The 27,744-nt window shown below is 39.1% G+C and overlaps 1 protein-coding gene across 2 annotated transcripts; it reads left to right on the forward strand.

Moving 5' to 3' along the window:
* Nucleotides 1–634: 634 nt before the first annotated feature.
* OSGIN2 (oxidative stress induced growth inhibitor family member 2) lies at nt 635–27,640 on the forward strand. Of its 2 annotated transcripts, XM_003408380.4 has the most exons (6): nt 635–762; nt 9,839–9,993; nt 11,838–11,974; nt 12,661–12,852; nt 16,731–16,822; nt 18,962–27,640. In XM_003408380.4, the coding sequence occupies exons 1-6, from the start codon at nt 719–721 to the stop codon at nt 19,989–19,991; spliced, it is 1,650 nt and encodes a 549-aa protein (XP_003408428.2). In that variant the 5' UTR covers nt 635–718; the 3' UTR covers nt 19,992–27,640. The 2 variants fall into 2 exon arrangements, with proteins under 2 accessions (XP_003408428.2, XP_064123958.1); XM_064267888.1 differs by lacking the exon at nt 12,661–12,852.
* The last annotated feature ends 104 nt before the right edge of the window (nt 27,641–27,744 follow it).

Genomic DNA, 27,744 nt, shown 5'->3' on the forward strand with positions numbered 1-27,744 from the left:
CCCGGGTGTCCTCGGCCGAAGGCCTGCACGGCCGAACTCAGGCGACACCGCGGCGCTCAGGTCGCAGAGGCCGCGCGGCACGCAGGGGTTTTCCCCGCGCCGTCCCGCTGGCCCGGGTTAGCAGCTCCTTCCGTTCTCGTCACTTTGCCCTGTCGCCGCGCATCCGCCAGCCTCGGCCGTGCTACCCTCTTGGCCGCGTGCCGGACGCACGCCGAGGGGCCGAGGGGCGCACGCAGAGGCCCAGGCGCCCGCTGGCCGCCGCCGCGGTCCGCTCGGCCCGCCGACCTCTGCCCCAGCCCCGCGCAGCCTCCGCTCCATCAGCCTCGGGCCCTGGTCGGGCCGCGCCTCCACCAATCGCAGGCCTCGCCCGCCGCCGCCGCACCTGCGAGGAGGAGCCCGCGCACCGCCGCCGCCGCCGTCGCAGCGTCCCCGTCCCGCTCCGCCCCCATCGCGGCGCCCCTAGATCAGCCGCTGCCGGCCCCGGCTCCCGGCAGACGAGGGGCATAAGTCGCTTCCTCTGGGGCGGACACCGGCGCGCCTGGGCCGCCTGGGCTGCTGAGCCGCAGCTTCCGGGCCGCTGCCGCAACGGCGAGGCGCAGGGCGCGGGCGCCCCGCGGACCCCACGACCCGGAGCGAGCGGGCGCCGGGGGCCAGCCGTCCCACCGGAGGAGGCGTGGGCGGCGGCGGCTGCGCTCGGGCGTCCGGCGAGCAGCGCTCCATGCCCGTGTGGTGCTGCCGCTGCTCTCTGGCCGGTCATTTCAGGTGACTTCTCGTCGCGGAGTGGTGGGCAGGGAACTCGGTAGGAGGTGGAGAGCGTCCGGGGAGGTGTGAGTAGAAGCCAGGCGGCCCGGGCCGTGGTGGAGGGTGGGGGCCTGGACAGCAGCGTCCTCCCGCCTCGGTCCCCCGCTCCCGGGGAGCAAATCGTCCGGGAGACCCCTTCTCTTGCCCCCTTTCCTCGCCCTTGACTGCACCAGTCGCGGGACTGGGAGACTGACTAGGCCTGGAGCGAGTTACAGCGAACTGAGACTTCAAAGTAGTACAAAGTTTGGAAAAGGGTTCCACCAAGGGGCCCCCTTTTCCGATTTTTATTACTTCTTGAAAAACGTCTCCTGATGACGTAAGTTACAGGATTGTAGAAGGTAGGGAGCTACTTTTTAAGTGCCGTGTCTAGTTAAAAATAGGTTCTGAGTTGTTAACCAAACGCTAATCATTGTAATTCATATATGGTGTAGAAATTTGGAAAATACGGCGATTTTAGACGCAAACTAAGGAGAAAGTTTTTAGGATTAGTAAGCATGTACATTTTAAAGGAAAAGTGAGTCTCTGTTCTAGGTCTGGCACAGTTGGCCAACCCTTCTGTCAGTTAAGGGGAGAAAGATCAAAGATAGGTTTTAACCTGGGGGTGAAGAAATGTTAAGAGGAATTTCATTGAGCTTAGTGAAGATAGTGAGATACGCTGTTTTACATACACAAATGCTCCGGGTTAACTTGGTTTTTGGTAAAATATGAAATTAAGTAAGAATTCTTAAATTGGGGTTCATAGATAGAATTTAGGTGGTCTGTGAACTTGGATGGAAAGGTACAACTTTATTTTCACTGAACTACCTAAAAACTAATATTTCCTCTAGGTATGAATATAGGCTACAACTCAACAGTATTTGTGGACTTATCAATAACTGATCAATCATCAGTTGCCACAGAGCCGATTCTGATTCATGGCAACCCTATGTGCATCAGAGTAGAACTGTGCTCCATAGAGTTTTCAATGGCTGATTTTTCTCAGGTCGGTCGCCAGGCCTTTCTTCCAAGTCACCTCTGGGTGCAGTTGAACCTCCAAACTTTCCATTAGCGGTGGAGGGCACAGTTTGCACCACCTGGGGACTCCTTTGTCATCAGTAGACATTACTAATACTTTCATATCACATGACAGTTTTTGCAGACATCTAGAAATGTATTTACAGTCATTTTTTCAGAATTAAAGTGATTATTACACATCACCAAGCTTGTTATTTAATGCAGTAGAGATGTATAAATGTATATTGCAAGTTTATTTTTATAACTAGTTTAATATACTCGATGTCCTGTAAATCTTTATTTTACCTATTTAATAACGTTATTCAGCAAAAGGACCCAGAGGCTTCACCACATTGCAAAAGGGGTATAAGGAGCAGAAAAGGTTCATAACTCTCCAGCTGTAATGGAGAGCAGTAATTCAAATTTGTCTAGCTTCTCAATAATTTTGTATGGGTCTCTAAGTTCTGAACATATTTTGGAACATGTTTTATGTAATAAGCTGTTGGAGTTTAAGCTCTAGACAAATTTGTCCATTGACCCGTTGCCAGACGGTGGTTTGAGAGTATCAGATTCACTTTGGACAGTTTTAGAAAACAGATTATCTTACTGAAATCTTGTTAAACTGAAGTCCCCTGGGAAATTCAAGTGCTTTTCAGACAATATTGTCCAAAAGGATTTTGACACCTTTTTGAACAATTGAACTCTAAGGGGAAAAAAAAAAAAAGGGAACTAACTAGCAATTAATAACGATTCAGTTAATGCTAGACTGTAAATACGATATGATTACCTTTGTGTACAGAAATATGGAGGAGGGGACAAAAACAAAGTATTTGCTATATTTTGGTCTTGAGAGACAGAAAGAAAACCAGAAGTGTGTGTTAACCAGAAGATAAAAATCATGACTAATAAACTGCATTTGCCTTGTGAAAACGGCTGTAGTGTCTAAAATTAAAAAATATATATATATGTGTGTATATATACACAGTTTGCTTACCAGCACCATCAGGAAGGTGTTTCTGATTTACTAATGCTATTCTTTGGGCAATTTCATTAGAAACACACATCTTAAAGTAAGTTGTGACATCTACGTTTTGGCTCTCGTTTAATACATGAAAGAATAAAGAATAAGCATTATGAGAAAAGTGCCCACTAACATTCCAAAGGAGAATAACCCACACTTTCTGTTCTGAAGTGTGTGACTGACTTCATTTGTGACTTCAGAACGTTTCTTTTCATGTGGTAGTATCGATTTGGTAACAATCTAGAATTGTGCTCCCGAAGACTATACTAAAGCGTTCCATCTGAGTTTGATAATTTAAAGAAGTACTGTTACGATTTAAAATGTTTTAGTTATCCAAATATTGTGCCTATGTCATCCTTTTAAATTTATTTTGAAACTCTGGATTTTAACGTTTCAAAAACAAAAAGCAGTTCCCTAAAATCATCTTAAATTTCAAATAGTCTTTTAACTTGATGCCTAACAATACTATTTGCTCCCTGTGAAACTGCTGTTTTTCAGTATTTCCTAAACGATAGTTTTACATATATTCCAGTTTAATTTGTGCCCCAGATTAAGGAAAAGTAGATTTAATTTTTATTACACAAGAAATACTTTTCTTAAGTAGAACAAACATTTGTCGAGGTGGATATCCAAAGTGGAATATGTGATTTAGTATGCGTGTGCTCTGAAACATTGACAGCAATACTAAATTTATAACTTAGGCTCTATTTTTTGGAAAGAGTAATTTCTAGTTGTGCAGGCCCTTGTTTCACTGTTACATTATGTAAAACCAGTGAATTAGACTTTTGTTTTTTGCTTGTCTTGATTCAGAGTTGTCTGTGTTGAACCAGTATTAAATTTATCAGGTAGCGTGCATGTCTATTATGAATAGTTTGTCACAGATTATGGCAATGTGCTACTGAAAAAAACAAAACAAATCACCTATATTGTGTAGAGAATTTAGAGAAGCTAAAACTTTGGCTCTACTTACTGTTCTTGAGTCATGGGACGGATTAGAGTCAAATTGCTTGAGGCCCACAAAAAAAAAAAAAACCACTAGAACTAATAAACAAATTCAGACATATTGCAGGATACAAAAAACATATAAAAATCAATCGTGTTTCTATACACTAGCAATGAACAATTTGAAAATGAAATTAAGAAAACAATTCCATTTATAATAGCATTGAAAATACTTAGGAACACATTTACCAAAAGAAACCCGAGACTCGTATTCTAAAAACTACAAAACGTTGTTGGAAGAAATAAAAGAAAGCCTAAACTAATGGAAAGAAATCCCAAGTTCTTGGATCAGGAAACAATATTCTTAAGAGGGCAATGCTCCTCAAATTGATTACAGCCTCAAAACAATCGCTCTCTCAAACCCAGGTGCCTTTTTTGTAGAAATTGACAAGCAAGGCCTAAAATTCGTGTGAAAATGCAGGGAACCCGGAGTAGCCAAACAGTCTTGAAAAAAACAGAGTTACTTGCTGATGTCAAAATTTAATACAAAACTACAGTAATCAAGACAGTGCAGTGGCATTTAAAAATGAATATATAGGTCAGTGGAATATAGCTGAGAGTTCAGAAATAAATCCTTACATGTATTTATGTTCAGTTGGTTTTCATTGGGGATGCCAAGACAATTCAAGTCGGGAAGAACAGCCTTTTCAGCTGGTGGGGCTTCAACAACTGGATGTCCACATACAGAAGAATGACGTTGGACCCCTGTACAAAAATTAACTCAAAATATATCGAAGACCTAAACATAAGAGCCAAAACTATAGAACTCTTAGAAGAAAACATAGGCACTAATCTTGCGATCTTGAATTAGGCAGTGGTATCAAAAAAAAAAAAGAAAAAAAAAATTTTTTTTTTTTTTTTTTAATCTTAGATAGGACATCAAAAGCACAAGCAATGAAAGAAGAAATAAATTGGACTTCATCATGATGAAATTTTTTTGTGTGCTTCAAAGGCCACCGTCAGGAAAGTGAAAAGACAGTCGACAGAATGGGAGAGACTATTTGAAAATCATGTACCTGAAAGGATATTTGTATCCAGAATATAAAAAGAACTTTTGCAGTTCAACAATAAAAAGACAGCTCAATTAAAAAAATGGGCTAAGGGTTTGACAGGAGGTTTCTCCAGTGAAGCTACTCAGTAAGCTTATGAAAAGATACTGAAAATTATTAGTCACTAAAACCAGTTGCTGCCAAGTTGATTCCAATTCATGGCAACCCCATGAGTGTCAGAGTCGAACTGTATTCCACAGGGCTTTTAATGGCTGATTTTTCGGAAGTAAATGGCAAGGCCTTTCTTCCAAGATGACTCTGGGCAGACTGGAACCTCCAGCTTTTTGGTTAGCAGCCAAACCTGTTAACAGTTTCCACCACCCAAGGACTCCTGGTCAGGCCTTAGACTAAGTTAAATAGAGGGAACCTCAAAAAGAAAATGCCTTTTTTTTCCGAAACAACTTTATTTAAATGTAATTCAATGATAATTCAATAGTAAGTACTAAAGCTGTAGCTGTAATAATAAAGCTATTTATATTATCTATTGTTACTAAATGCACAAATTATCAATGTTATTAATATCACATGCAAGTAAAATTTTGCTGAAGCTCATTCAAAAGCAGCTGCAGCAATATATCGACAGGGAACTGCCAGAAATTCAGGCTGGTTTCCGAAGAGGACGTGGAACCAGGGATATCATTGTTGATGTCAGATGGATCCTGGCTGAAAGCAGAGAATACCAGAAAGATGTTTACTTGTGTTTTATTGACTATGCGAAGGCATTCGACTGTGTGGATCATAAAAATTATGCAAAGAATGGGAATTCCAGAACACTTAATTGTGTTCATGAGGAACCTGTACATAGATCAAGAGGCAGTTGTTCAGACAGGACAAGGGGATACTGATTGGTTTAAAGTCAGGAAAGGTATGCATCCGGGTTGTATCCTTTCACCATACCTATTCAGTCTGTATGCTGGACTGTATGAAGAAGAATCGGCATCAGGATTGGAGAAAGACTAATTAACAACCTGCATTATGCAGATGACACAACCTTGCTTGCTGAAAGTGAAGAGGACTTGAAGCACTTACTAATGAAGATCAAAGACCACAGCCTTCAGTATGAATTACATCTCAACATAAAAAAAAAAAAAAATTCCTCACAACTGGACCAATATGCAACATTATGATAAATGGAGAAAAGATTGAAGTGGTCAAGGGTTTCATTTTACTTGGATTCACAATCAAACCCATGGAAGTAGCAGTCAAGAAATCAAATGACACATTGCATTGGGCAAATCTGCTGCAAAGGACCTCTTTTTATAAAGTGTCGAAAAGCAAAGATGTCACGTTGAAGACTAAGGTGCGCCTAACCCAAGCCATGGTATTTTTAATCGCCTCATATGCATGCAAAAGCTGGACAATGAATAAGGAAGACCAAAGAAGAATTGACGCCTTTGAATTGTGGTGTTGGCGAAGAATACTGAACATACCATGGACTGCCAAAAGAACGAACAAATCTGTCTTGGGGGAAGTACAACCAGAATGCCCCTTAGAAGCAAGGATGGCGAGACTGTGTCTTACATACTTTGGACATGTTGTCAGGAGGAATCAGTCCTTGGAGAAGGACATCATGCTTGGTAAAATACAGGGTCAGCGGAAAAGAGGAAGACCCTCAACGAGATGGATTGACACAGTGGCTGCAACAGTGGGCTCAAGCATAACTATCGTGAGGATGGTGCAGGACTGGGCAGTGTTTTGTTCTGTGGTACATAGAGTCACTATGAGTCAGAACCGAGTCAGTGGCACCTAACAACATTATTTATTGTTATTATATATTATATAAAAATCCAGTTGCCATCCTGTAGATTCCGTGAGTCCCTCGGTGGTGCATTCAGTTCTGTGCTTGACTACTAACTGATAGGCACCCAGAGACACCTTGAAAGAAAGGCCTGGTGATCTGCTTCTGAAAGGTCACAGCCTTTAAAACACCGTGGAGAGCAGTTCTACTCTGCATACATGGGGTTGCCATAATCGTAAATAGCCTAAACCCATTGCCGTCGAGTCTATTCCGACTCATAGCGACCCCTAAAGGACAAAGTAGAACTGCCCCATTGGGCTTCCAAGGCTGTAAATCTTTTTTGTTTTAATTTTGATTGTGCTTTAATTCAAAGTTTACAAATCAAGTCAGTCTCTCACACAAAAATTTATATATGCTTTGCTATATACTCCTAGTTGCTCTCCCCCTAATGAGACAGCACACTCCTCTCTACCCTGTATTCCCCCTGTCCATTCAGCCAGCTTCTGTCCCCCTCTGCCTTCTCATCTCCCCTCCAGACGGGAGCTGCCCACGTAATCTCATTGTGTCTACTTGAGCCGAGAAGCTCACTCCTCACCAGTATCATTTTCTGTGTTATAGTCCAGTCCAATCTCTGTCTGAAGAGTTGGCTTTGGAAATGGTTCCAGTCTTGGGCTAACAGAAGGTCTGGGGACCATGACCTCCGGGGTCCTTCTAGTGTCGTGTTCCCTGTCAGGGCAGTCATCGGTTGTAGTTCTTCTGGTCTCAGGCTGATGTAGTCTCTGATTTATGTGGCCCTTTCTGTCTCTTGGGCTCATTATTACCTTGTGTCTTTGATGTTTTTCATTATCCTTCGCTCCAGGTGGGTTGAGACCAATTGATGCATCTTAAATGGCCACTTGCCAGCATTTAAAACCCCAGATGCCACTCAACAAAGTGGGATGCGGAATGTTTTCTTAACAGATTTTATTATGCCAGCTGACCTAGATATCCCCTGAAACCATGGTCCTCAGACCTCCACCCCTGCTACTCTGGCCTTCGAAGAGTTCTGTTTATTCAGGAAACTTCTTTGCTTTTGGTTTAGTCCAGTTGTGCCGACCTCTCCTGTATCATGTGTTGTCTTTCCCTTCACCTAAAATAATTCTTGTCTACTATCTAATTAGTGAATACCCGTCTTCCTCCCTCCCTCCCCGCTCTTGTAACCATCAAAGTACATTTTTTTCTCTGTTTAAACTATTTCTTGAGTTCTTATAATAGTGGTCTCATACAATATTTGTACTTTTGTAACTAATTTCACTCAGCATAATGCCTTCCAGATTCCTCCATGTTATGAAATGTTTCACGGATTCATCATTGTTTTTTATTAATGAGTAGTAGTCTATTGTGTGAATATACCATAATTTATCCATCCATTCATGGGCATCTTGGTTGCTTCCATCTTTTTTTTTCGTTATAAACAGTGCTGCAGTGAACATAGATGTGCATATGTCTGCCCGTGTAAAGGCTGTTATTTCTCTACGATATATTCCGAGGTGTGGGATTACTGGGCCATATGGTAGTTCTATTTGTAGCTTTTTAAGGAAGCGCCAAATCGATTTCCAGAGTGGTTGTATCATTTTTACATTCCCATCAGCAGAGTATAAGTGTTCCACTCTCTCCACAACCTCTCCAACATGTATTATTTTGTGCTTTTTGGATTAATGCCAAAGGCTATAAATCTTTATGGAAGCAGATTGCTGTATCTTTCTCCCGTGGAGCAACTGGTGGGTTCAAACTGCAGACCTTTTGGTTAGCATCTGAGTGCTTAACCACTATACCACTATGGCTCCTTAGTGACATATAGCTATAAAAATAAAGCTGTAAATATAATCAAATTCTCTAACTTGGCAGAAAAAAAAAATTGCTTGAGATATCTTGACTTGGAATATTAAATGCCTCCTAATTTTTTTTTTTTTTTAATAATGATGAGGAACTGGAGCCCCGGTGGTACAGTGGTTAGGAGCTCAGGCTGCTAACCAAAAGGTTGGCAGTTCAAATTCACTAGCCCCTATGGGGCAGTTCTGCTCTGTCCTGTAGGGTTGTTATGAGTTGGAATTCACTTGACAGCAGTGGGTTTGTCCTTAAAGAATGTGAATATCAAGTTTTCATTCCACAACACTTATTTATAGAGTTAAGAAACCGATCAAGGCATTTTAGATTATTGAGTTTTGCTTATAAAATCAAATATGGTTGCTGTCAAGTTGATTCTGACTCATGGTGGCTTCAAGGATGTGCAGTAGAATTGCTTCATAGAGTTATCAAGGCTGTGACCTTTCAGAAGTAGATCACCAGGCCTTTCTTCCGAGGTGCTGCTCGATGGGTTGAAACTGCCACTGTTTCAGCTAATAGTCAACTGTTCAACCATTTATGCCTCCCAGGGACTCCTCAAATATGGTAGTAACTGCTAAAATGCCTTCATTCACAGTCATTTGCAAAGGATCATCAGTTTGCTTTGAGAGTAGTTAGGGTATTAGATAATATTTAAGTAGTCTAGCTTAATGTATGTACTCTCAAAATGACAACCCCAAGCAGATCCTCATTTTTTTTTTTCTTTTGGTTTGTTTTAGTGTGAAATCTTTGTTAAAGTTTAGAGAAGAAAACATCTTTGTACTTGCCAAAATCTTAGAGTGATAATCATGTTTATTATTTCTCAGGTTACACATGAAAGCAGCAGTGTTGAGGTAGGGATTTCTGGGAGAGATTGAATGTGAGGCCTGCATCTCCTGAAAAAGAATTGTGACCTTTCCAACAACAGTAATACTAGTCAGGCTTGGGTAGCCAAAAGAACTTTGCTTAGGAGCATCCAAAGAGGGCTGGGGAATCTTTCCAGGGCAGACACTTTGGAGAAGTATCCAGGACAGTATAGTAGAGTAAAAAGTAACCATTCTCGGGAGATGGAAACACTCCCTGTTTCAATGCTGTGTCTTTGGTTGTTAAAGATAGCTTATTTAATAGGGACTTGCCTACAAGGTACTATTTAGGAATTAGCCATGTAGGAATTTTGGCCTTAAAGGTGATATAGGTTGCCAGGAAGCTAAGTAACTATTTTGAAAGCATAAATCAGAAGGATGTCTTTTTCTTGTTCTATTGAATAATCTATAGTCTACATAAATTTTGGAGTAAAGCTAGAAAAATCCGAGACGAGAATGCTTTTTCTAAAGGTTATATTGACTTTTGTTTCTGTTACATGTTTTAAAGGAACTATAGCGACTCTGAAACCGAAGGAGAGATTTTTAATTCCTTAGTGCAATATTTTGGAGATAGTTTGGGGCGAAAAGTTAAAGCGATGCCATTAGTTGAAGAAACTTCTTTACTTGAAGATTCATCAGTGACTTTGCCTATGGTAATAATAGGTAAGTTATTGCATTGAATTTCTTAAAATAGTTATGACCCTTACCATTTTTACAAGTTCCTGGGAATTGTATTGAAAAATATTCTTAGGTTGCTTGATGTGTTAAAATGACAATCAAATCTTTGGGTAGTGTAATTTATTTAACATTAGATTCTGATGTTAGAATGCAGCATATTTTTACGGAAAGATTGATATTACTGTATTATGTTCAAGTACTGCCTGTCAGTGGTAAGTGGTAGGTGTCACGGTGATGATGGTAACCAACAGGATTATAGTACTGTACAGAGCATTCGCTGTACATTGTAGGATTATAATTTATAACCCTACAACACTCTGTTGGTAGTGCAGATACAGACCGGGAAACTGATTCAGAAGTTCAAGTTAGTAAGGGTGCAACCGATTGTGCAAGTTGGTAATCAGTGCTCAGTTAGCAGTGATCGTTGTAGCACTCTGCAGTAATGTTGGTAATTATGATTAACCATAGCATTGCCATTATCATATATCCTTTGTATCACCTTAATAAATAGGCATATGAACTATTAAAACTTAAGCTACTAATAAACCTAATTACTTCAGAATTTTAAAGGTTTTTATGATTTACTTTTATTACATCCATTTAATTACCTGTCATATTTATCTTCCACCTAATATTCAAACTGAAGGAAGTCAGACAAGCACATAGTGAAGCCAAGTCAAAGGAGAAATTTGTAGGAAATAGGCATGCTGGTGGCTTGGAACTTCCTCAGCTTCTTTGATAACCTGTTTCAAAGTTAGTGGGAAGAAGAGAAAAGTCCTGTCACCTGACTGGCATATGCAAGAGGTTAGGAAGGAAGGAAGCAAAGGAGGAGAGCAAGACTGTTCTTCTATACTAGATTCTCCTCTAGAGGATATTATAGAGATGACAGTTTTTTCAGTAATCCTCATTCAGGGTAGATCTCAGGGACCGTACCTAGTGTTCCCTTTTTCTGCTTATGTTTAGTGCTGGCTTTCCATGCTGGAAGTCTTGGAATAAGTAAGGACGCCTTGGCTTCCTCTTCTAGCTGGGCTGTGGGAGTGTTAGAAAAGGAAAAACTGTCTTCATCTCTACCTGCCCATCTCAGTTCCCCTAAAACAATCTATCCCTATCCCTGTGTTTGTCTCAGCCTATGAGTAGCTTAACCTAATGTTTATAGGGCCGTTGGCAATAGCACCACCAGCCTGAGCACAGGGAAAATGCTGGTTTCCATACTATATGTATTAGTTTTTATTGCTGCAGTAACAAATTACTGCAAACCTAGTGTAACCGTGTTCTGTTCTTAATAATCCAGTCCCCCACTTCAGGGTCCTGAAAGTTTCCTGATGTGGGAGATTAGATTATTGGCAGGACTGTGGAGAGCAACACACATTCAAAAAACCTCCATTGGCCACCGTCTTTGAGTGGGCCACAAGAGATTTGGTTGCAATGCAATGCCTATGCTGCCCTGGTTTCCCTTGGCCATGACTGAACCAATTAGAAACAGTTTGAAGCCCTGGTTATTAGTGGGCCAGTCAGGTGGAATAAAGAAATAGCATTTGGAAATGTAGGATACATTTTTGGGAAAGAAGTCAGCTTAGAGATCTAATTTTGGAAGTCAGTAGCACAGAGAGTCTTGAGTTGGTGAGAGTTGAAGCCTTGAGTAGATGAGACTCCCAGAAGAAAACAGGAGAAGAGAAGGCAAAGGTCAGAATCTGGTTTTAAGAGATGATAGAAGCAAGAACTGGTGAGGGGTAAAAGCCATCTAAGAAGTAGGAGAAAAGCCGAAGAACAAGAGTGTTAAGATGCGTGTTATACTCTTTCCCATTGTTTTTATTTTTGTTTTTTAATAGGAAATGGACCCTCAGGGATATGCCTTTCTTATATGTTATCAGGCTACAGACCATATTTATCAGCAGAAGCAATACATCCAAATACGATCTTACATAGTAAATTAGAAGAAGCAAGACATCTTTCCATTGTTGATCAGGTATTTTTTACATGTCAATTCTTTTTATTTTTTTTAATGCTGAAACAAGATTAGTTTTATGTTCCTATAAACATGTTTCTTAGTTGCAAATTAAAAAAACTGAACCCACTGCCATCGAGTCGATTCCGACTCATAGCGACCCTATAGGACAGAGTAGAATTGCACTGTAGAGTTTCCAGGGAGCACCTGGTAGATTCAAACTGCTGACCTCTTGGTTAGCAGCCATAGCACTTAACCACTACACCACCAGGGTTTCCTAGTTGCAAATAATCTATTCTAAATAAAGCTTTCTCTTATTTTTATTTCAGATTAATAAATATATCCTACTAAATTTCTTCTGTTTATTTTCTTAAATTGATTAGAGCAGAATTTCCCAAATGATTTCCTGATGGACTTTTAGTAGGTGCTCTCTGTTGAGATAAGTTTGGGGAATGCTGCTTTTTATTATTGGAGTGTCACGGTAGACATTAAGATACTGAAAGCATCTTCAAATTTTGCAAAAAAAAAGATCTAGTTAGCTTGGTTGAAACTCAGCCTTTTCCCTTATTTATTTTGTCCCAAGAATCTTCTATTAAGATCTCAAGGAAATATTGGGTTAGAGTGATGGCCTTCACCATTATCGTACTTGTTTTATTTCCATTGCTAAACTCTTTCTGTGCCGCCCCCCCCCCCTTTTTTTAATTCAGGACTTAGAGTACTTGTGTGAAGGCCTAGAGGGCCGATCATCTAATCCAGTTGCAGTACTTTTTGACACACTGCTTCATCCAGATGCTGACTTTGGCTATGATTATCCATCTGTTTTGCACTGGAAACTAGAACAACATCATTATATCCCTCACATAGTTCTTGGTAAAGGTCCTCCTGGTGGGGCTTGGCATGTGAGTATTTTTCTTAACACTTTGCTTCATTATCATGTGTCATCTTGATAAAATCAACTTGATTGTTAAGCGTTATGGTAGTGCTGTTATGTGTTTACCACATTTTTATCTGAGGAGAATTTTAATGCAGTTCATTTAGTTAAATATGGGTTAATTACTACTGGTAGTAGTTAAGCTACATTTGATTACTGACTTAGCCTTAGAATAAGTGTATCTCTATTATGAGAATTCCATAGAAAACATTACAGGAGTGTTTTGCATAGTAAAAAATTAAAAATTCAGTTATTCAATTTAGAATTTATAAAATCTCACACATTTGATTTCAAATCGATTTCCATTATTTCCCTACATTTTCAAAATCTTGAATGAAAAATGTAGTATAAAAGAAAGAGGTGTTTTTAAACTGAAGAACTGGTAAGGATTCATTCAATTGCATTTGATTAGGGGACCAGCAACTAGTAATGACTCTTCACCCCTGTGTGGTCAGCAGTTAACATAGTGTCTAGCATATAGTGAACGTTCATTTGTTGTACAAATAAATGGTAAATATTTTTGCTGCTTAGAAAAGTATGCAGACAATAATTGAACTCTATGTGACTCCCTTTCCTCTACTTATATAGGAAAGTTAAAGTATTGATAAGCTTTGATTACTAAAAACACATTTGAATCAGTGGTAAAGCTTGGAATATACATAAAGCTTTCTGATCTTTTCTGGGCGTTTATTAGAGCCACTAGAATGTGATGTAAGTAAATGATATTTAAGCTGCAATCCAGTCCTCAAGTATCACCTTCTTGACGCCCCCAAGCTCATTATTTGTTCCCACCTCTGCATTCCGTGCCTTATTCTTGCTCTTCCAGTGTTTGCCTGTAGTACTGTTTACCTGCTTATGCAGCCCTCTCCCCTGCCATGCTCCACATACATCCTTGGTTACTACCCAAGATGTAATCTCCTTAAGTCCTCTGTCCTCTCATCCTCATCCTCATCCAGTTCTCTCTTTCTTTTGTTATCCAGGTTCTCATCATTCTTCACCATCTCAAGCTTCCCAGTTATGCTCTCTGGTACTCCAGTTAGTGGTAAACAGCTCTCCCACATCCTTACCCCTTTTGGCCAAATGCTTCTACTCCCTTCCTTGAAACCTTGCTCTTTCCTGAAGATTCCTCTCCTGTTGCAGCTCCCCGAAATGGAGCCTATAGTCCCCTATCCTGGAAGATGAGCTAGTGAGCTTGATGTTCTCTTTACTCCCCATTGCTTTCTGTAAAAGCCTCTATTCCCTTGAAAAGGCCTTGCTGTTTTCTCGCTCCTCTACCATTCCACACTATGCCCATCCAACACTGAATCTGTAACACTTACTTCATGGTCTTCCATTGTATCTGATTTTATCATCACCTTAAATGACCTTACTGTCTACATACATGATACAGAACCAACACTTTAACTTTTTAGTCCAGAAATTCATTTCTGAGGAGCTTTTCTTCCATTCTTCATTAGCTACGAACTCGAGTGGCTGCACTATAGATCTTATCTCACAAACACTTAACTGTGAAAAACTAAGTCAAAAATATCTTCCTTTCTGTTCACAACATCCTCTGTACCTAATCTTCAAACACAGAGAGCACTTGAGGCCCCCATCTTCACCTCCTTACCTCTCCAGTTAGGTTCTATAATTCAGGATTGAACTATTCTCCTTAAAACCCATTGTCCTTCCATCACGTAGCTTGAGCAAAAAAAGCAATTCATCTTACTTTTCACTTTACCTTTTCCTATAATTAGGCTGTCAGATGTTACCAGAGGAAAATCATACAACTGTGAAAATTGTTCTCCAGTCTCAGCTGGGCTGTGAAACTGTTTGGTAATCCTTCGATATTTCCTTAAATTCTGTCTTCTCAAACCTCTATCCTTTTTTCCCTCTTTATGCTTAGAAATATTCTTGTTTCTTTACAGAGAAAATGGAATCCATTAGGATTGAACTTCCACAGTTTCACACCCAAACCTGCAGACCTGTCTGCATTCATGTTAATTCTTTGTTTCTTGTCCCCTGAAGTAGTTCTCTATGCATATAATCTCCATGCCTTTGCCTCCTACTTCTTAGCTTACTTCACTCTAGCTTGTGTCACTGTTTTTCCACTAGAATTGCTCTTTTCCATGGTTAGTACCTTCCTTTTTTCGCTCAATTTGATGGAGTCTCAGTTTGTTTTCCCTGACCTCTGCAACATTTGACAATGTTGATGTCCTTCTTGGATTCTCTTACCCTTCATTCTGCATGTTCGTCTTCCTGTTTGGTCACTCCTTTCTAATTACCTTTGTGGATTCTTGTTCCTCATACTGTCTCTTTAAAAATGTGCTTTTCTAGACTCTGTCCCAAGCCTTGGTCTTTCTGATAATCTTCATTCTCCCTGGGCTACCTCACCTACTTCTGTGGCTCATATGAATGCTGATGATTCCCAAATCAAGATCTCTGGTCCAGATTTCTCTGTTACGTATCCACCTAGATTCAGTCTCCTAATTATTCCACAGGTGTCCTCAAACTCATCATGCCTAAAACCAGTCATTTTTATCTTTGAATTCTGTTTTTAATTTCTTTATCATCGTAGTTAAGAGATTGGCTGCTAACTGAAAGGTCCACAGTTCGAATCCACCAGCAGCTCCTTGGAAACCTGATGGGGTAGTTCTATTCTGTCCTATAGGGTCACTATGAGTCAGAATCAAGTTGATGGCAACAGGTTTAGTTTTTTTTTTTTTAATCATCGAATGACATGATCATGTAGTTTACTCAAGCAGATATGTGAGAGTCATCATTGATTTCTCTTTCCTCAACTCCCACATGAAATGCGTCACCAAATCGTCTCCATTTTTTACTGTAAACATATTTGGAATCTATCTACCCTAATTCTGTCCATCACCATTGGGTGATGAAATTCTTGGTAACTTTTCTTCTGATGATTCTCGTTTTCCATCTTCTTGGTTCATGTCAGAGCCAGTCTGGCTCAAAGCAGGGGCAGTCTGCTGCATTCTCTCCCTATGGTGATCTTCTGTGTACTTCACAGATAATGCTTCATAGGACCTACTATAGAGTAAGTGCTCTGTAAATTTTAGCCAGTAATAATTTTTATTATAATAACCATGTATGCCATTCCTAATACTGGGCTGTGTAGAAGCAGGGGCAAGAAGAGTTTTGAGAAAAGAAGCCATAGATTAAAAGAGTTGGCTCAAAGAGATTATCTTTACTCTGCCTGGTCTTGGACTTCTCTTGCTTTGTATTGAGAAGGCAGAAGTAAGTAGGAGAAGGGAGCTTGAAGTGCTCATGTTCCTTGAAGGCAGCATTTCCCTCAGTGGTCAGTCCTTTCTTTCTGAGGCAACCATTGCTTATTACCCTACTCTTCGGAAGAGATGTTGCTATATCCAACCAGCCTGTACTTCAGAGTTAAAATTGATGAAGAAGGAGAAACTGTTTTGCTGCCAATTTTTAAAAATCTAATATTATTAGAATAGAAAGACATCTGAAGTATTAGAAATTAATGAACTTGTCTTCCTTTAACAAGTGAAAATATTGATTTGTTCTGTAACATAATATTGTACATCTCAATTATAGATTGTATTCCAAAGTTATCAACATTATATAGGCATTGTGCAGTATTGTAAATTTGTTTGTATAAGTCTGTAACTATATGAAAGAAGGAATGTAGACGGATACTACCAAATCATGAAAGTATATAAAAGTTTACCAGAAAAAGTTTCAGGTGATTTATACAACCATTTAGAACTGTTTTCAATACTCCTTATCTAGAGTCTTAAGTATTGTAAATGAAATGGTTTGGTAAAGAAAACCCATGTTACTGCTTAAATATGTTTTTTGGTTGTACTTTTTTTATTCTAAAAGAATATGGAAGGCTCCATGTTGACAATCAGCTTTGGAAATTGGATGGAGCTACCTGGACTTAAATTTAAGGATTGGGTGTCTAGCAAACGAAGGTAAAGATCAACCTGTATTAATATTCTTTGGTATACAATGAAAAAGAGACTGTGAGTAAATTTCAAAATATTGTGACCATGTTTTAGATGAATAATGTAAACGTGCATTTCTTACAAATAAAAATACCTCTTTGCAGCGGTGATTGTAATGAGGTAGTTTAGTTTTGAAACTAAGCACAGAGGTAAGGAATTGCCTGTAGATTGGCTTCATGTGACTTCTCTATTAACCACGGCTTTATCTCTCCCATTAAATCTTTGTTTAGTTACTAACTTTCTTATCTGCCCACACGTACTTCCCATGCTTTTATCTTAATTTTTATGGTGGATATATATATATCTTCATGTATGCATATCTCCTGTGTAGATATCTAGATATCTAAAATGTTTGACTTTAAGGTTAGAAGAGTGTATGATTAAGAATTTAGAATGATGAAATGAAACTAGAATATAGGTCAGTCGGAAGATGTGATTGGCTGAGTATGAACATAAGTGTTTAACAAGAAATCTGAAAGTAGGAGTAACAGAAGAAATCTCAACTTGGAAGAATACAAGTTTATTTATTTTGAGGGAGAAAACCTAAGATTTAAAAAATAAAGGTATGAAAAGCCATAACATTTTCAAGGATAGTAAATATTCAATTAGATAGGAATTACTAATACTGTTTTATCTATTCACAAAAACAATAAAGCAGGAAGTTATTTAACCTGTGTTAAGAAAGGGGTGTAGCATTTGAATGCTTGACACCCTGCTAGACACCATATTAATTCGTACAGATCTCTCTAATTGGAGAAGAAGAGCAAATTTAGACCAGCTTTTTAAATAATTGAGATTAAGTCTTCCCCAAAACTTCCATTTTTTAAAAAGGAATTACATGTGTGTTTAAAACTTAAGGTTGCAAAACTGGGCAAGTCGTACAAGTTCTTGATTTTCAAAAGTAAACAAGTGAAATTGCTCAATACCTGCCTCCTTTTGTGACATGGGTAAGAAAGGGAATGCTTCCTAATTTGTGTACCAGAAGTATTGTTTCTAAATTACGCTTATTGTATATTAAAGTAATATGTGAAAATGAATCTTTTGATAAATATTTGCTTTTAGTTCTGGCCTTTGTATAATGTTAAGAGCAGACTCTTAGGTCACTGTAGATATTGACAGAGTTTGAACCCTGACCCTCTAACTTCTCATGTTGTGACTTTGGACAGATACCAAACTAGCTGTCATTTCCTTGACTGTAAAATGAGGATGATAATAGTATTAACTATTACAGAGGGTTTCTATAAAAACTGAGAATTAATACATTCTAAGTGTTAATTGTTAATTATAATCATAGAATTTTAAGAAGAAAAAATTTTATGAACCTTGAGTAACAAAAAAAAAAACAAGTTACACTGAATTACGTTAAATGATTTGGTATGTTCTTGCTGCTACTTATCTCTAATTGGGGCACAGTATTTAGGAGCGCTGATGCCTGCCATTGTAAAGTACAAATGGAAAATGAAAGATGTAATAGTGCCATTTTTTCATAAAAAGATGATATGTTTAGATCTCTTTATGAGTAGGACAACACACAGAAATGTTGTATTTACTTGGACATAAGATCTTTTTGTTCAGCAGAAGACTATGATCTGAATTTTTTTCTGCAACTGGGAAAATAGAGCAGATTACCAAAAATCTTGTCAGGATGGGTATATATAACCCTTAAGAAACACATGCTTTAGAAGTAGATCTGTAGTATCTCACAGTTATAATCTAAATGAGTTAGCAGTCTAATTTTCAGACATCCACATTTTTAATCACTTCATTTATTCAGTAAAAGTTAATCAAGCTAATTTGAGCAGACACTGCCAGGTACTGAGGAAACAAAGATATGTTAAATACCATCCCTGCCCTCATGGGACTCCCTCTATTGATAAAACTCATTCATTGATATTTTTAACTAAAGGAAAAAAAAAAAAAACTTTTTTTCAAAGTGTTAGAATAATTTGTAGCTAAGACAGTCCAGAAAAATTAAAAAGATATAGAAGCTTATAGGTGGAGCAGTAAGAATCATGGAAACTAAAAGTAGTACTATATACAAAAAAGTTTTTTTTTTTTTTTTAGTACTATATACCTCATAGAATATTCTTCCTTTTCCTTTTTAAGGAACCTAAAAGGGGACCGAGTCATGCCAGAGGAAATAGCTCGCTACTATAAACATTATGTAAACGTCATGGGTCTTCAGAAGAATTTCAGAGAGAATACGTACATAACCTCTGTGTCAAGACTCTACAGAGACCAAGATGATAATGATGGTCAAGACAGAGATATTTCAACAAAGCATTTACAGATAGAGAAGTCAAAATTTATCAAGAGAAACTGGGAAATCAGGGGTTATCAGCGAGTAGCTGATGGTTCTCATGTTCCCTTTTGTCTCTTTGCTGAGAATGTAGCTCTGGCAACTGGAACGTTGGATTCTCCTGCCCATCTGGAAATTGAAGGGGAAGATTTTCCTTTCGTGTTTCATTCAATGCCTGAATTTGGAGCTGCTGTAAGCAGAGGAAGGTTGCGTGGCAAAGTGGATCCGGTGTTAATTGTCGGTTCAGGGCTTACTGCAGCTGATGCAGTACTGTGTGCTTACAACAATAATATCCCTGTGATCCATGCATTTCGCAGACGAGTAACTGATCCAAGCTTAATTTTCAAACAGCTTCCCCAAAAGCTTTATCCTGAATACCATAAAGTCTATCATATGATGTGTACTCAGTTATACTCTGCAGACTCGAGTTTATCTGACTATACCAGTTTTCCTGAGCACCATGTGCTTTCCTTTAAGTCGGACATGAAATGCATTCTTCAGAGTGTCTCTGGATTGAAGAAAATATTTAAGCTTTCTGCAGCAGTAGTATTGATAGGTTCTCATCCTAATCTATCTTTTCTGAAGGAGCAAGGGTGTTACCTAGGCCATAACTCAAGCCAGCCAATTACATGTAAGGGTAATCCTGTAGAAATAGATGCGTATACCTATGAGTGCGTTAAAGAAGCCAACCTTTTTGCCTTAGGTCCTTTGGTCGGGGACAATTTTGTTCGATTTTTAAAGGGAGGGGCACTGGGTGTTACACGCTGTTTAGTTACAAGACAGAAGAAGAAGCAGCATTTATTTGTTGAAAGAGGAGGAGGAGATGGGATAGCTTAAAGCAAGTATACGCATAATTTATATGGACAGTTTACCATTAAAGATTTTTAATATAGTGGTTTTGCAGTGTACTCGCTTGAATTTTCTGGACCTGAATTGCCTGGAGGAGAGCCACAAGCTCTAGTAATCATTTTTTAAAGTTACAAGAACTCGGTGTCCTGTTTCTACTGTAATGCATCAAAGGCATCACTGTCAGGCAAGGACTGCCAAGTTGCCTGGTTTACGTTATGCTCTCATTTAACTGAAACGTGCGTTTCTTCCAAGACATGCTTTTGATGGTTTTTGGTTATTTCTTACATTTGATTCCAAGATACTATAGCCTTGAATCTATAAAATCACACAGTGATCAGTCCAGAAATTGTCCTAATTGATACCTGGTTACCTTGCTGGTTAAAGGTGGTTGAAGCACCAGCAGGATCAGCTTCACCCGTGGCTTGTTAGAAATGCAGACTTTCAGGCCCCACACCAGAGTTACCAAATCCAAAGCTTCATTTTAACAAGATCCCAAGTGGTTTGTATGCGCCTTAAAGTTTGAGACACACCGATCTAAAATGGTAGATAAGGTATGTACACTGGGGGTGGAGTAGGGACTAGGGGCATCTAAAACTCAGGTTTTATTTATTTTGAAATTATCAACTATATAAATCTAATTTATTACCAAATATGATGGTCTTTAAAAAAAAGATTTTTATTGCTGAAAACTTGACAGGAGATTCATATTCTTAGCTTCTCATAATTTAAACAGTCCAATAATGTTGGCGTATGCTTATATATCAAAGAACCAGCCAAGATAGTTTTTGGAGATTTGTTCTCTTCTTAACAACTGTAACGGTTAATTATTCTGATTTGCAGTTCAATAAATTGCTGATTTAACTACTTATCCCTGTGTGTATAATGAGTTAATTTCTATCACTGAACCTAAGATATTTGGACATGGTAAATACTATCATAATACTGTTTTGGTATTGCCAGAGTTACTAAAGGTTAAAACTGAAAATAAGATTAAAAGCTGTCTCTTCATTCCCAAAGTCATTATTACTCTGAAATCTCTAACCTGGATGTTTTGCTCATTGGAGATGATAAAGCAAGTTATACTATGGTTGTTATTTATTGAATTTATCTGCTGTAATTAATCTTGATTTATTTAGATGTGCTCAATGAGTGTATTTTCACACAAATTCCCGGAATTTTTAGTGTTAAACCAAAAAAAAAAAAAAAAAAAAACTTCTAAAGTTCTCCCTGGCAAATTGAATTTTTTAGTGTTTTTCTTTTGGTGAAATTTATTTCATCTGGAATGTGTTTGTTGAGCATCTAATTCTGTTTTTCTTAGGATTAAAAATGGATCAAATTGTCATTTTTTCTATTTTATTGCAATGTTATGTGCTTGTTTTACCAGAGATCATAACTTACCTTAAATATAGTTGTTGAGAATATATTTGCTTCTGCCAACTAGCTGCTTCAGATGAATTCTTAGACTTTTGATAATTGTCATGCCTGACGAAGTTCAACTTGATGTTACTAACCATGTCATCCAGTGTTAGTATCCTATTATAACTGTTTTTGAACTGCTTTCATGCCTTATTGAAATAATGGCTTAACATCCTCTGAGTGTACTTGATTCAGTATTGTCCTGTTGGCCTGTTCTTTTAAGGTTCTAAATGAGTTGGATTAGATGTTTTTCTTAATGTCACTTCTAACTTGAAAATGATGACTGTATTATAAAGATGAACTCTGAGGAAGGATAGACCTGTTGTCATCCCCTTGTGTTTTGAAAGCCTACTTTGACTCAGCTGATACAATTTTTTGCAATGAGGGTATGCACAAAAAATGACTTCAGGGAAAATAAAGCGTCAGTAGGGCCCTAGGTAAACCTGGTGAATAATTTATCTCTGGAACCTTCCATGTCCTTCAGATGCAGCTGCACTGTGTTGCATGTAACACTCAAGCCTTTTCTCTGCTGTACTTTACCCCTGTACTTCAAAACTTCCCTACCTTAATTACTATTTCATAATAACAAATTTTCCCTTGTTCTTTAATAGCTATTTGGGGGAAGGGAAGGGAATGTGTCACTAAGTATTTGACTAGTTAGCCATACCATGATGTGGGCATCTCCCTTTCCTCCCACAACAACTTTATCCCCCAAAGCCTAGCACAGTATTTGACACAGTCCATACTCAATAGCTATTAAAAAGAATGTTTACAAAGCAGAATCAATTTGGGGTTTTTACAATGATGTAATAATAAGATTTAGTCACCTCTATAAAAAAAAAAAATTTTTTTTTTTTTTTTTTAATCAGTATTTCGGAGCCCTGGTGGGGCAGTGCTTAAGAGCTATAGCTGCTGACCAAATCAGCAGTTCAAATCCACCAGTTGCTCCTTGGCAATCCTATGGGCAGTTCTACTGTCCTGCAGGTTTGCTATGAGTCAGAATTGATGGCAATGGGTTTGGTTTTTTTGTATCAGTATTTTAGACACAGTATCTGAATTTAATACGAACGTTTATTTTTGGAAAACCTTAGAGGCTTTACCATGTAAACATATTTTAAAAGCATCAAATTTAAACATTAAAAAAACTGAAAGGTGTTTTAAAAAGTTATATAGTCACTAGAGGTGAGAAAATTCTTCCTAAACCTTGCTGTTGAAGAAAGTTGTGTTAAGTCCCAGCCTCTGCAACACTGTGGCACCCAGAATGAAACAAAATTTAGATTGAAAACGTTTAACTTGGTTACAGAGACTATTGCATAAAGCTATTTTGGTCAGATTCGGTCACATAATTAAAAAAAACTCAGTTGGATACATTTCTATGTGGGGGCGGGGAAGGAGGAGGAAAGAGCCAAGGTCCCTGAAACTAGCCTGAAAAGAGTGTGTAGAATAAGGATTGAGGAGATATTTTGCTGTTTCCAAATTACTCCACCCTTTAGGATATATAAGAAAAATTGTGAAAGGAGCAAGATAAAAAAGATAAAGAGATGAATGATAAGCCACAAAAAGAACTAATAATAACCTTCAAATTTAAAGATCGAAAGGGACTGATGGAGTAATGAGAATTGGACTTAATCATCACTGTAATCAGGTTTAAAACTAAGAAATATGTGGGAAAATAGCGTGGGGGTGATGTCTGACCTCTAACTTCACAAGGGAAAAGGAAAATCAACATCAACAACCCAAGGCAGATCCCTATGAGGCAAAAATCAGACACACCTCCTCTCCCCACCGTCTTTACCAATTCTGGCACCAACCATCCCTCCCATTGCACTCGTACTTCTCTGCTGGGTTCGGTAATTCGTTGCAATGGCCACACAGAACTCACAGACAATACAGTTATGGGGCTTATTAGGGAAGTAACAAGTTACAATTCAGGTTCAGGAACTCTACTCCCCACCCCCAAGCCTCCCGCCCAAAGGCACTCAGCTTTATTGCTTCATTGGCCGGGAAGTCCACCACGCTGTCTCCCGCTGTTGTTTCTCTGTCACCAATTCTCGAGCTCATGCTCTTTCTGTCTCCTGGTTCCAGGAGCTTCTCAGCACAGGAATCCTGGGTCCAAAAGGTGTACTCTCTGCTTCTGGCAGTTAGAGTGGTCCTGGCTGTTCTCCCTTGGTGGTGATGGGATTTCGTCTTTCCTGCCTCAGGGGTGGCTCATTTCAGGCCCGGCGGGGTGGCAAAACTAATCAGTCCCTTCGGTGGGCCACAATTACCTTCTCCGCACAGTCCCACCCAATCACTTGGGTGGGAGCTACAAGACCATGGCTAGAAAGGCCACACAAAAGCAACCCAATACATTGCAATATGTAAAGCAATATTTTCAGGTACTGGACAACAACCGAGGTCTGACTTTTTTTAATACTTTTTAAAATTGGTGTAAAAATAGAGAACACATTTGCCAATCCACCATTTGCATGTACAATTCAGTGAGACCAATTTTAATCATGTTGTGCAAACATCACCAAAATCTATGGCCAAATTTTCCATCACCATAAACAGAAACTCCCAAAACTGATAATTTTAAGAGGAAGAAATAGGTGAGCTCTACAATCTTGACTTCTACCTGTGGGCACTTAACACAGGAAATGGATCTCTTGTTAGGTGCTGATAATCAGTCTGACTCATACAGACCCTAAGTACAACAAAAATTCATCTGGAATGTGCTTTCCTCACAATCCTCAGATCCTGCGTCATCCTCACAATCATTGCTATGTTCCATCTCGTTGAGGGGTCTTCCTCTCCTTCACTGACCCTGTACTTTACCAAGCATGATGTCCTTCTCCAGGAACTGGTCCTTCCCTGAAAACATGTCCAAAATACATGAGAAGTCTTACCATCTATGCTTCTAAGGAACATTCTGGTTGTACTTCTTCCAAGACAGACTTGTTTGTTCTTCTGGCAGTCAATGGTATATTCAGTATTCTTTGTCAACACCATAAATGCATTAATTCTTCGGTCTTCCTTATTCGCTATCTAGTTTTCGCGTGCATATGAGGCAATTGAAATCACCATGGCTTGGTCGGGCAAACCTTAGTCTCTAGATGGGGAAAAACAGGTTTGCAGAGAGCATGAATACGTCAGGCAGGGTATTGAGGTGCAAGCTCCAGATATTTGCATAAGGATTTAAGTCTGGTTGAATACTAAATGTTGTTGGGTGCCCTGTGGAAGGTTGGGTGAGGTCTTTTCTCACAGGGCAGCTGGTGGATTCAAACCTTTGACCTGGTTAACAGCCAAGCGCTTAACCCTTGCACCACCAGGGCTCCCTTACTAAACTGCATAGAGGGAGAGAAACCAGGATACTTACCAGAGATTGGCTATTGGGGACTAGGAGCTGATCAGAAATCCTGGAGGTTACACAGTTCTGGAAGACACTGGATTTCTAACCAGCCAGAGAAGGAAGGAGACCTTGCCGAGCACCCTATCTAACCCTGCAAACAGGATAAACAGGAAACACATCATGCCCATCACAATCAAACTGATGAAAAAGACAATTTTAAAAGCTGCCAGAGAAAGAAAGACATAACAGGAAAGAATGATAAGAATGAACAACTGACCAGGAAAAAATGCAATTAAGAAGATAGTGGAACAATGCCTTTAAAATGCTGAAGTAAAAACCCATCCAATTCTATAGCAAAAATATTGTTCAAAAACAAAGGTGAAGTAAAGATTTTTTTGGATAATTGAAAGCTGAGAAAATTTGTTACTAGACCTGCACTACAAGGACTGTTAAAGGAAGTTCACACTGAAGATATGTGATACCAGATTAAATATACACATATCTACATGAAGGCAGAAATACAATTATTTCTTTTTCTCCTTAAATTATCTAAAAGCCAATTGGCCACTGAAAGGAAAATAACTGTTTACAACAAAAATAAAGATTACAAAATTGTAAGATTTGTAAGTAGCATCTGGGGTGTTAAAAGCCTGAGAGTGGCCACCTAAGATGCTCCACTGGTCTCACCCTGTCTGGAGCAAGGGAGAATGAAGAAGACTAAAGATACAAGGGGAAGATGAGTGCAGGGGACTACTGGACCACGTTTACCACAGCTTCCACCAGACCGAGTCCAGTACAACTAGATGGTGCCTGGCTACCACCACTGACTGCTCTGACAGGAATCACAACAGAGGGTTCCAGAAGGGAGAATGTTGACATGTCATGGGCTTGTTAACCAATGTCATGAAAAAATGTGTGCCTTTTAATAAGCTAGTTTGTTCTGTAAACCTTCATCTAAAGTACGATTAAAAAAAACTGTAGGATTTAGGACATGTAGAAGGAAAATATGCGGCAATACAATAATAGCACAAAAAAAAGTAAATGAAAGTACAGATTTATAAGGCATATACATGAAGTGGTATACCTTTATTTAAGGTAGACTGTGATAAGGATGGAGCCCTGGTGGTACAGTAGTTAAGAGCTTGATTGTTTACCAAAAGGTTGACAGTTCAAATCCACCAGTTGCTCCCTGGAAACTTTACGGGACAGTTCTACTCTGTCCTATAGGGTCACTATGAATCGGAATTGACTCAGTGGCAACTGGTTTGGTGATAAGGACACACATCCATACAGCAACTACTAAAAAAAAAAAAAAAGATAAAATGGAATACTAGAAAGTAATTGATTAATCCAAAAGAAGACAGAAAAGGACGGAAAAAGGAACAAAGACCAGATAGAAAACAAGCAAGGTAGTCTGCAACCCAGCCATATCAATAATTATATTACATGTACATGGGCTAAACACCACCAATTTAAAGGCAAAGATTATCAGACTGGATAAAAAAGCAAGCTTCAACAATATGTTTACAAATGACTCATGTAAATGATAGGTTACAAGGATGGAAAAAGTTAGATCATGAAACACTGATCATAAGAAAGATTTCAAGACAAGAAACATTACTAGGGATATAGTCATAATGATAAAAAAAAAAAAAAAAAGGCTTAGTTAATTCAGAAGGCATCCCAATCCTAAATGTGTATGCACCTGCTTCTCCTCTTCACTCCATTGGTGAGGGAGGGAGGCCCATCGTAGGGTTCTAGGGTTGGCCAAACACATTAACACCCAACACTGGATAGATGAGTTTGACAGTTTATTAGTCACATACACCCCAGAGCAGGCACTACACCATGCAGGACCACACTGGGTTGTTTTTAGGAGCTGAGTGAACCAGCACGGAGTGTGGGAGGCAGGCTTTGCAGTAACGAGAGTGGGGTGATGCTGTTTCCCATGGAAGGTGGTGATTGGCTTGTTTGAATAATATCATGAGCTGAAAGGACTAAGTGGAGTGCAGCTGGTCTGGCTGATAAGGAAACTAGCCAGGTGGGAAGCCTTTCCTGTTAGGTGGGGGTGTTTTATAATCATGTATGATTATAGATTCTTTGGGTAATGTAACACAACATAGATACTCAGATAGATGAAAAGCAGACTCGTTCTTACAGCTCTAAATGAGGGAAGGTGACCAGGCAGGGCCACATGGGATTGCACCTGGGGACAGGGTAACAGCCAGCCGGAATTGTAGGAGGCAGCTTACTTACGTGAGTGGGGTAGGGTTAGCTAGGTTTTGCGGGGTTTCCTGTGTATTGGGTATAATTCCATGGTCCCAAAGAAGAGGCCATCCTTGGGTGTTAGGTATTTGGAGGCATCCATGTATTAAAACCCAGAAGTGTTGGAGCCTGACAAGGAATTAGTTGGTGTGTGGGCTTAGCAAACTGCCTGTGAAGGAAAATTGAGTTTTTTAGCCATGATCTTAAAACCACGACAAGATAGCACCTGTGAAATAGTATATTGCAGGGGGGCATATCTAGCAAGAGTGGGGGAACTGAGGCCTTTGGATCTGAGTCTTACAAAACCAGTGATGGGAATCAGAATGAGGTAGAACTAACCCTGGGGAAAAGGACCAAAATGGAGAACTGTGGCATTAGTCCACGTCCTCTAAAAAGCAGATACCAATAGGACTAAAAACGCAACAAATTAGTGGAATCACCTGTAAGGGAACAATGGCTTCAACATTCAACACTCTGTTGGTGGTCCTAACCAATGTAATAAGGCAAAAAAAAAAAAAAAAAAAAAAACAGATTGGAAAGGAAGAAGTAAAACTTCTTTATGCATGGATGTGCACATAAAAATCTTAAGGAATCTACTAAAAAAAAAAAAAAAAAGTTACCAGAACAGGTGGGTTTAATAAGTTTGCAGGATCCAAATTGTATATACAAAAAGGAATTGTATTTCCATACACTAGCAATAACTTAGAAAATTTAAATTTAAGAAGTACC

Source organism: Loxodonta africana, chromosome 14, assembly GCF_030014295.1.
Source record: "Loxodonta africana isolate mLoxAfr1 chromosome 14, mLoxAfr1.hap2, whole genome shotgun sequence".
NCBI lineage: Eukaryota > Metazoa > Chordata > Mammalia > Proboscidea > Elephantidae > Loxodonta > Loxodonta africana.

Bases quoted from the DNA above. Each gene is read 5' to 3' on its own strand.
- OSGIN2 (XM_003408380.4), top strand. From the start codon at position 719: ATGCCCGTGTGGTGCTGCCGCTGCTCTCTGGCCGGTCATTTCAG. The intron at 763-9,838 runs GTGACTTCTCGT...CATGTTTTAAAG, and splicing joins TCTCTGGCCGGTCATTTCAG to GAACTATAGCGACTCTGAAA. The intron at 16,823-18,961 runs GTAAAGATCAAC...TTCCTTTTTAAG, and splicing joins TGGGTGTCTAGCAAACGAAG to GAACCTAAAAGGGGACCGAG.